General features: G+C 39.1%; 1 protein-coding gene across 1 annotated transcript; it reads left to right on the forward strand.

Annotated features, from left to right (window-relative positions):
* The first annotated feature begins 254 nt into the window (after nucleotides 1-254).
* LOC128044654 (guanylate-binding protein 5-like) lies at nucleotides 255-9,529 on the forward strand. The gene is made up of 10 exons (XM_052637009.1): nucleotides 255-450; nucleotides 965-1,092; nucleotides 2,218-2,327; nucleotides 2,581-2,777; nucleotides 3,519-3,761; nucleotides 5,013-5,293; nucleotides 6,292-6,504; nucleotides 7,388-7,490; nucleotides 7,798-7,973; nucleotides 9,416-9,529. The coding sequence occupies exons 1-10, from the start codon at nucleotides 255-257 to the stop codon at nucleotides 9,527-9,529; spliced, it is 1,761 nt and encodes a 586-aa protein (XP_052492969.1).
* Nucleotides 9,530-10,232: the final 703 nt, after the last annotated feature.

Below are 10,232 nucleotides of genomic sequence, written 5' to 3' on the forward strand. Positions count from 1 at the left end.
TCTGGTCATGTCCATGTGTAGAGTCTTCTCTTGTATTGTTGGGTCTAGGACTTCTCTTGTGTTGAAGGGCTTGAACTTATGTTATTATGACCCTTTTTACTATCTTTTTATTTATTATAATTCACTTCTTCAGAAACTTAGACCATCTGGGGAGAAGTATGTCTACAGGTTGAGGAAGTAAAATGACTTTTTTCTGCTTTATGAATAGAAACTTCAGTCTTTCCCATGTCTTTCTTTGAACATCAGGTGACACCATGGACATGGCCCCATTGATTCACATGCCAGAACCCTTGTGCCTCATTGAGAACACTAATGGGCCACTGCTGATTAATCCAGAAGCTCTAAAGATCCTGTCTGCCATCAGGCAGCCTGTTGTGGTGGTGGCTATCATGGGCCTCAACCGCACAGGCAAATCCTACCTGATAAACAAGCTGGCTGGGAAGAACAAGGGTGAGTGACTCCAGCAGAGCCCAGCTGAGTCCCTTCTGTCTACCCACACTCCCAACATGCAGCACAGTGATGTGAGGAGAGAAAGTTAGAGACCTGGGAGGAATATTGAAAGCTAATGCTTGGCTCAAATCTAGCTAATGATCTTCTGGGAGATGAAAGGTAGAGTTCTGCTTCTGACATATCACCTCGTTTTTTTCCTCAGTATCTACTTAGAAAAGTTACAGTACTTTCCAATTATAAGAAGACATCAATGAAATAACTTTTACATATGTATTTATAAATGACTAAATTTTGATAGTATAATATTCTTGCAAAAAAAGAAATGTTAAATTTCCAGTGCTATGGTACTTGGCATTCTTATTATCGCATTCCTCTATTGTAATTCAGATCAATACAGAGTTATATTTTCTGCCATATCCTTGCCTTGCTTTCTTTACATGGTAGCTCACTTATTAAGACAGTCTCCAGTTTCCAGATCCACTCCTCTGTTACAGCGTCTCAACTCCCCCTGTAGGATTCTCAGTTGGATCTACAGTGCAGCCTCACACGAAGGGCATCTGGATGTGGTGTGTGCCTCACCCCAAGAAACCAAACCACGCCCTGGTTCTTCTTGACACTGAGGGACTTGGAGACGTAGAGAAGGTAAGGAAAAAGAATTTCTTTTTAATCAACCTCCTCATCCCTGAACACTCTTTACATGGGGAGACTTTTTTTTTTTACTTCTACTTGACCAGGGTATATGTTTTTTCCCCTTTCTGTTTTTAATAGTTAAATTTTAGAAACTGAAGTGAGAAAAATAGGTGTGAAAGCCAGAATCACAATCGGGAGACTGGGCAGCTAACTGAACTGAAGAGAGAGATGGTGCAAAAAAAGTCACCGTCATGAGTCTGACCCTGCAGAGGACAGAGGTTAGCAGTGGCCTTCAGGGCAGCAGAACTTGAGTCCAAATCAGGATCCTAGTACTTGCAGCTCTTAAGACTTTGACAAACAAGAATAAGTCTCCTCAGACCTATTTCCCCTTTGGTCTCATCCATTTTATCATTTGCACAGGAGATGCACATTCTTTTTCCACTTCTACTGGCAAGAAAAAAAGCCTTGATTTGTAGTACTTTCCGGTTTTCTAAGCGCTCCCATCACAGCTGCCTCCAAGCTACCAAAGTGAAGTCACTAAACTCAAGGCTCAGAAAATGTGTGCACAACCAGCTATTATAAGCTGGTATGAGCTGGCTTGAGCACAAAACGGGATCTTTCCCTTGTACTTCTCCTTGTTTTTCATGTCTTCATTTTGCTTTTGATTTACCACAATTCAAAATGATCAACCCATTTTTGCTTTAGTTTACTTACCTGTAACATAGAGACAGTAGTTAAAACCTTATTCTCACAGCATTGTTTTTGAATATTAAATAAGATCAGTAATATGAACTTCCCTGTGTATAAGTTACTCAATAAAATAGATGCATGTATTATGCATATAGACCTACTTTGTTTCACACAGTTGAAAATGTTGATTTTAACTACTCTGGTTACCTTCAGTAACTTTGACTATCGATTTTGCAAATACCTAACCAGTTATAAAAGGGACTGATAAGTTAACAAAATATGGTTTTATATAAAATTATCAGTGCTAATGGCAGAACTAAATTTCCCATGTTTCTCACAACCATTTTAGTTTTTCTTGTTTAACATTTGTAGGTCAAGGGTCTATTTTTAGTAGCTGCTCGTATGGGAGTGCCATGAGACATGACTGAAATGTATTCTGACTTCTAGGGCGACAAGACTAATGACACCCATATAGCTGTACTGGCACTACTATTGAGTAGTACTTTTGTATACAACACCATGAACAAAATTGACCAGGGAGCTATCGACCTCTTGCAGTATCCTTTTGTGGTCCGGGATGGTACCAAAGCCAAAAAGAATTCCTCCATTCACCAGCTCATGAGTCCTTGTGTATCAAACACAAAGGTGAAAACACTGTGAACATTAGAACAAGACAAAGTCCTTTGTTTACTGAATGAAAGGAGGACTTGGTTACAACCCAAAGAGAATATAAAAGCATATAAAGGCATGGAATTAAATACGGCCCAGATGCAGTCCTATTTCCAAAAGTTTTCCTTAATTGCATCTCAGCTATGTGACAGAACTGTCACATCTACTAAGAATAGATACCTCACCTAATCATAACAGGGTAGACGACACAGCTGACTTTGTGAGAATCTGTCCAGACTTAGTGTGGACTCTGAGAGATTTCTACCTTGATCTGGAAGCAAATGGGCAACTCATCACAGCAGATGAATATCTGGAGAATTCACTGAGGCCAAAGCAAGGTAACGGATTCCAGTTTTGGAAAGAGGGAGAAAAATAGCACAAGAAGTTATCTCTTGTATGTCGCTGGTTAAACTTATAGTTTCCTATAGTTACTCAGCTGACTAAATGACTACATAGTATTAACAATACTATTAATAGCATTAATACTTAATAATTGTTAATTAATAATTAACTATTTTAATTAATTAAATTATTTTGATTACTTAATTAAAATCAATCAATAATATTTGCTAGTTAATAATACTATTAACAATACATGGTATTAATAATACTATTAATAATATTAATTATTAATAATACTATTAATTTAAATGAACTAATAGAGTCCATATTAGATTATATTATTCCCTGTTCTTGGAGCAAATTACTTTTCTATTTTCCTTTCCCTGGTTGATCACCTTTTAAGCTTTTGCTTTGGGTTTGTGAAAATGTAGTGAAGTAAATAACATCAGGGAGGTTAAGTGAAAGTCGTTCAGTTGTGTTCGACTCTTTGTGACCCCTTGGACTGTACAGTCAGTGGGATTCTCCAGGCCAGAACACTGGAGTGGGTAGCCTTTCCCTTCTTCAGGTGATCTTTGTAACCTGGGATTGAGCCCAGGTCTCCCACATTGTAGGCAGATTCTTTACCAGCTGAGCCAAAGGGAAGCCCAACATCAGGCAGAGGCCATATTTATTTGTGGGAAATAGATTAAAATGAATGTTAATTTGATACTAAATAAATCCTATTTTTCCCTCCACAGGCCCCGACCAACATCTTCAAGATTTTAATCTGCCCCGTCTGTGTATACAGAAATTCTTTCCAATAAAGAAATGCTTCATTTTTGACTTGCCCACTCACCAGAAGAAGCTTGCCCAGCTTGAGACACTGCATAATGATGATCTGGATCCTAAGTTTGTACAACAAGTGGCAGAATTCTGTTCCTACATCTTTAGCCATTCCAAGACTAAAACTCTTTCAGGAGGCATCAAGGCCAGTGGATCTCGTGAGTACATTTTCAAAGGTTTTCCTTCAATTCAAAATAGAGAATGAGAGCACTATTGTAATTTTTCCTTCCACTGTCAATGCTAAAAATGCATAGTTAGATACTACCAAGAAAATCATAGGTATCATATTTATTAAATATTTCCAAAAATATAGCTAAATGTTTTTAGTAATGTTTGCAAAATAAGATAAAATAGGAAGAATAATCTGAAGAAAATGTCAAGTTAAAAAAGTTCTGCCTATAAATGATCCACTGTTGAACTAGACTAGCCCACATGGGTTGGCAGCACTTGTTCCACCAATACAGTGAGTACTTGTTAAGTGCCACAGCCTTAGATAGGCAGAAAATGGGAAGACATACATTGTAGAAATGGAACATACTTAACATAAACATTAAACAAACAGATGCCCAGATTGTCTAAAACCCTTCAAGAAATCTAAGCAGACTTCTCAATCTAATTGTTCCTAAATACTCTATGTCTTGGAACTTTGTAAATTATTGTGTGTTAGTCACTCAGTCATGTCCAACTCTTTGCGACCCCAAGGACTATAGCCCACCAGGCTCCCCTGTCCATGGAATTTACCAGGCAAGGATACTGGAGTGGATTGCCATTTCCTTCTCCAGGGCATCTTCCCAACCCAGGGATTGAACCCAGGTCTCCTGCACTGTAGGCAGATGCTTTACAGTTTGAGCTAGGGAAGTCTGTGTTGTAAATTATTGCTACAATCTAAAGGGAAGATGAGTGCAAACACAAGTAGGCAAAGGATGAGGAGGACAAACAGGAAAGTTCCAACAAAGAGTAAGGTGACCTGGTCTAATTTGCCTACTTTGTGCTTTTTCAGGTGAGGGTAACACTCACACCAGCTTTACATGTTCAAGTGAATGAGAAAAGGAAGGGAATAGAAATCTGAGGAAGAGAGAAAGAAAGGGAAGAGTAAATAGGCAAAAGGTCTATAGTATTCTAAATATGTGAATACACACAACTTTGTGTAACCATCTTCTCACTGCTCAATTAGAAAGTGATGAAATGTAGGTCATCACACAAATCTTCAATTTTCTCCTTTGAACACTTTCTTTTCTCAGAGAATGAAAGATCTGTCTTCTTGATCACATAATTTCCCAAAGGAACTTACTTGGTCCATTTGAACACTGTGCAGAAGGCTGAATATGCTAAATTTACATTCTCAGAATTAGTTCAGAGCATGTCCTTTTTCTCTGCAAATAATTCAAGCATCTCTTCCCCCTGTTAAGATCTAGAGAACCTAGTGCAGACCTATGTCAATGCCATCAACAGTGGGGATCTGCCCTGCATGGAAAGTGAAGTCCTGACCTTGGCCCAGATTAAGAACTCGGTTGCAGTGCAAAAGGCCATTGCCCGTTATGATCAGGAGATGGGCCAGAAGCTGCAGCTGCCCACAGAAACCCTTCAGGAACTGCTGGACCTGCACAGGGCCAGTGAGAAAGAGGCCATTGAAGTCTTCATGAAGAACTCTTTCAAGGATGAGGACCAAGGGTACCAGAAAAAATTAGAGGTAATTAAGTTTTTTGCTATAGTGGATGGGACTTAGGGGCAATAAAAGGCAAAATGTTGCTATGCAATACAAAATGTGGACTTAAGTAAAACAATTCTTACTAGACTGAGAGATAATGACTATCACTTATGTGACCAAGATTTCACTATTATTCTGAAGACAAGTAACAACAAAAAGCATTAACTACCCTGGACCCAACTGTTGTTGTCATTATTTAGTCTTAAGTCGTGTCTGACTCTTTGCAACCCCATAGACTGTAGCCCTCCTGGCTCCTCTGTCCATTGGTTTTCCCAGACAATAGTACCGGAGTGGGTTGCCATTTCCTTCTCCAGGGGATCTCTTCCCGACATAGGGATTGAACCCACATCTCCTTCATTGCAGGTAGATTCTTTATTACTGAGCCACCAGGGAAGCCCCTAGACCCTATAGATTCTAAAAGTTTCACACACAGATAACTCATCTTATTATGTTACACCCATGGACTAGTGTTTTCAAAGCAATCTTATCCCTTAAAAAATTGCATTCATAAAGTATTAACTTACATTTTTTTATTAATCAAGCATACAGAATTGCCAAAGGCTCTACTCAAAGATTATCTCCTCATGTTTAATAGCATATGCTCATTATTCAGGCCAATCATCCATTCTACCTCCTCACTGGAAATCCCAGACCCGATATAATATTGAAACAGTAGTAACACAGTAGGTTGCATTTAAAATTAGGGCTTGAGGATAGAGATCTGTAGTCTGAAGATTCTATCTAAAGTAGAAGAGGCAAAAGAAAGGGGTGTCCAGAGACTTCAGATACAAAAGTAAAGTCACTTTTCTACAGTGTATTATCCATGGAACTTTTTTACAATAGGTTTGGTAGAAAGAATATAGTATTGCTTGTAGTCTTTGAATTCCCAGAAAAAAATACAGAGATTCTCCTTGTGAATCATTTCTAAAAACACTGAACTGTTGGTAATACCTTTTCTATGGGCCTTTGTCCCCTTAAAGATGCAGCTAGCAGCCAAACAGAATGACTTTCATAAACGCAACTTGGAGGCATCACAGAATCATTGCTCAGCTTTACTTCAGGATATTTTTCGTCCTCTAGAAGAAAATGTGAAGCAAGGGGTTTATTCAAAACCCGGGGGCCATTGTCTCTTCATTCAGCATAGAGACGAGCTGATTGCAAAGTACAATCAGGAGCCCAGGAAAGGAATACAGGTATCCTTGGTTTTATGTATTAATTATGGGGGGTTTGTGGGGGGGGGGGTCGTCTTTGAAAAATCAATGACGACAGACAGGAAGAATAATAGTTGTGGAACTGAACTAGACTTTTGTGATGAAAGTGAAAGAGGAGAGTGAAAAAGTTGGTTTAAAGCTCAACATTCAGAAAACTAAGATCATGGCATCTGTCCCATCACTTCATGGGAAATAGATGGGGAAACAGGGGGAACAGTAACAGACTTTATTTTTGGAGTCTCCAAAATCACTGCAGATGGTGATTGCAGCCATGAAATTAAAAGATGCTTACTCCTTGGAAGGAAAGTTATGACCAACCGAGTTAGCATATTCAAAAGCAGAGATATTACTTTGCCAACAAAGGTCCGTCTAGTCAAGGCTATGGTTTTTCCAGTGGTCATGTATGGATGTGAGAGTTGGAGTGTGAAGAAAGCTGAGCGGCAAAGAATTGATGCTTTTGAACTGTGGTGTTGGAGAAGACTCTTGAGAGTCCCTTGGACTGCAAGGAGATCCAACCAGTCTATCCTAAAGGAGATCAGTCCTGAATATTCATTGGAAGGACTGATGCTGAAGCTGAAACTCCAATACTTTGGCCACCTCATGCGAAGAGCTGACTCATTGGAAAAGACTCTGATGCTGGGAGGGATTGGGGGCAGGAGGAGAAGGGGACGACAGAGGATGAGATGGCTGGATGGCATCACTGACTCGATGGATGTGAGTTTGAGTGAACTCCGGGAGTTGGTGATGGACAGGGAGGCCTGGCGTGCTGCAATTCATGGGATCACAAAGAGTCGGACATGACTGAGCAACTGAAGTGAACTGAATCATTTTTTACTTCTGATTATATTTTTTTGGGGGTTCTTAGGCTGAGGAAGCTCTTCAGAAATATTTAGAGTCCAAGGAGTCTGTGAGTGTTACCATTTTGCAGATAGACCTGGCTCTCACAGCAAGGGAAAAGGAGATCGAAGGTGAGAGAAAAAATGGGGGAAAAAATGCAACACAGAAATTCTACACATTTTATGTTAATTTGACCTGCTTAAACCTGGGATCATTAAACTAGAGGTAGAATGGCAAACATGTACCATTCTTAGCTCCTCAGTCTATACCTGAATAGGGCATATACCCTCAGCTACCATATGATTACTTGCAGGGAGGAAAAATGACCAAGGCAAGTTTATCTATGAAGTAGTGGCAATAACAAATAAGGGAGTGGGGGCAGAAGGAAGGGTACTTTAATCCTAGAGAGGTTTGTCATTTCCTTCCTCTCTGAGGTAGGTATAACAGAAGAGTTTATGAAGGCTGAAGCACAAAGGTTGATACAAAGTCTAACTCAGCATCAGCAAATGATGGAGCAGAGGAAGATATTCCATCAGGAACAAGTGAGACTAGCGGAGAGAAGCAGAGTATACCAGCAGGCACTGCAACAGAGGGCCATGGAAGGTCAGCTCCAGGTACTCATCAATTATTTCATCTCTGGATCTTAATCACACTCCCCTCTCTGTATCAGTGAGAACACGAAGCACCAACAATGTGGAAGAGGCAGCGTAAGACTGTGGCCTAGGGCAAAGACTCTGGAATCAAACAGTGTGGTGAGAAACCCAGCTCCACCTCTTACTAAATATATTGTTTGGAGATATTTATGTTAATATTACTTATTTTATACGGCTATTTTGAAGCTTAAATGAGTCAATATTTGAGTTTAGAATGGTGCTTGGCACAGCATAAGCACTATAATTTGTTAAGCAAAATCCAAGGACATTTCTAACCCACAGTAATTAGTCTTGTTATTTTGTTCATTTTTCTAGCTAGTTTTTTCCTTTGGTCATAGATTACCTTGTTAAATTAATCTCATATTACTATGTCCATGCCCCTGTCTTTACCTTAATTGTTGCTGGTTCTGAAGGCCTTTAACTTGCAGAGTTTGTTTCATCCAGTCCTCTGCTATTATTATCACTCAGTTGGCAGTAGTTCCTATCTACCAAGCACTGTACAAAGCACCATACATACATTCTTTAACCTAGCCTATTCAGTGAATCGGGGCCATTATGTCCCCATCTTTCTGATTAGAAAAAATTAAGTTCCAAAGAGATAATTAATGCCACTATCACACAGCCTAGCAAATGATCAAAACAGCCTTCCCAGTGAGTGGGATCTGCAGTGCTTTCATATCTACAAACCTAGCTTTACATTCTTCTGTGAGCACCCTTAGGAGACAAAGGGCATCCTCCCTATCATGGCTGATCTACCTGTAGGTTCTTGTTTTTCAAGAACTGTTTCAAGACAATTTTGAGATTACAGACCCACACTGAAGGGCAGTATTTTCAATCTAGGGTTTCTGAACTCATTCTTTCCTTCTATTTTAACCCTGTGACTGTGGAGACATGGAACAAATTCCCTTATCGAAGGCTCAGACTCATCACCTGATTGAGGATATCACCTAGACCACCCAGTTGAACTTTTGTATTGAGCTTTAAAGTTATGACATTCATAATGGATAAAATGTGCATTTCACTAATTTTAACCTCTCCTTGTAATACTAGATCTGATGTTTTTGTGTGTGTACATGAGAACTGAAGTCAAAATGTGATTCACATTGCTTAAGGACAAAGGGAGAAGGGGCCTTAGGATATAATTCTTGGGATACCAATATTTCAGGGATTGAGAGATGATGTTTCTGCAGCTATAGGAACAGACTGGGAAGAAGAATTACACAAGTAGGAAACCAAGAGTAAGAGGTAAAATAGATATGAATGGAAAGGAGGAATTAGGGACTGTCTTTTATTACTGATTGTTTAAAATAAGTAAGGGAAAGTCAGTGACTGGGACTTTTCCTAAACAATGATCTGGACACCACTTTTTGCTTAGCTCTTTCGTTTTATGTATCACTCTTTAGGAAGAGGTTAAAAGGCTCAAGGAGATAATCCAAGCTGAGAACAGAAAACTTCACGACAAACTCCAGAATCTTCTGAGGAATGACTCACCAGATGATACATGCATCTTACTCTAAAGAGCTAAACATTAGAATCTCATTTACTTGTTCATTTTCACTGAAGACACAAAGAAATAAGAAACTATAGAACTTGACACAATTATCATTTAAATAAACTTCATGATAATTATACTGAACTTTTGTATTGAATTATTGTTATGATACTCAATGGGTAAAACGTGCATTTTACTAATTTCTTGGTAAATGCACCAATAGTTTAAGTATTGATTGCTTCCTTAAAAAGATTATGACTTTTGTTATAAGGGACATTTTATCATTGCCTCTTGGCACTGATATTGGGCAGGTTCTATCAGGGAAACTTTCTCTTGTACCTCTAATTTTCCACATTTTTCTCAGTGGGGATTGGAAGTGACCTGGAGTGGGGAATACTTCTATAATAACCCAAGTCACATGGATCTTGATTGAACTCAGGTGGACATCACTCTTGCCAAATGGTTTTGTGCTGGAGGCCATCAGGGAGGAGCATCGATGATAAAAACAAAAACTAACCTGGCTTCTTAGTGCAGACAGTCTACAGTGTATGGTTCCCAACTGGATGGAGGATACTCAGTTTATAGGCAATTATATGATTCCGGGTCATGGTTAGCAGACGATCTGCTTAGATTATTCTAAGCTGTAAGTAAATAACATCATAATGAAACAGAAGTACTCTAGAAGATGGAAAGAACCACCAGCATGGAAATTATGTCAAAAGCTGAAA

Source organism: Budorcas taxicolor, chromosome 3 (assembly GCF_023091745.1).
Source record: "Budorcas taxicolor isolate Tak-1 chromosome 3, Takin1.1, whole genome shotgun sequence".
NCBI classification, from domain to species: Eukaryota; Metazoa; Chordata; class Mammalia; order Artiodactyla; family Bovidae; genus Budorcas; species Budorcas taxicolor.

Excerpts from the sequence above, each read along its gene's own strand:
- LOC128044654 (XM_052637009.1), top strand. The coding sequence starts at position 255 with ATGGACATGGCCCCATTGATTCACATGCCAGAACCCTTGTGCCTCATT. Across the intron at positions 451-964 it reads GCTGGCTGGGAAGAACAAGG|GATTCTCAGTTGGATCTACA; the intron begins GTGAGTGACTCC and ends CTCCCCCTGTAG. Across the intron at positions 2,778-3,518 it reads TTCACTGAGGCCAAAGCAAG|GCCCCGACCAACATCTTCAA; the intron begins GTAACGGATTCC and ends TTCCCTCCACAG.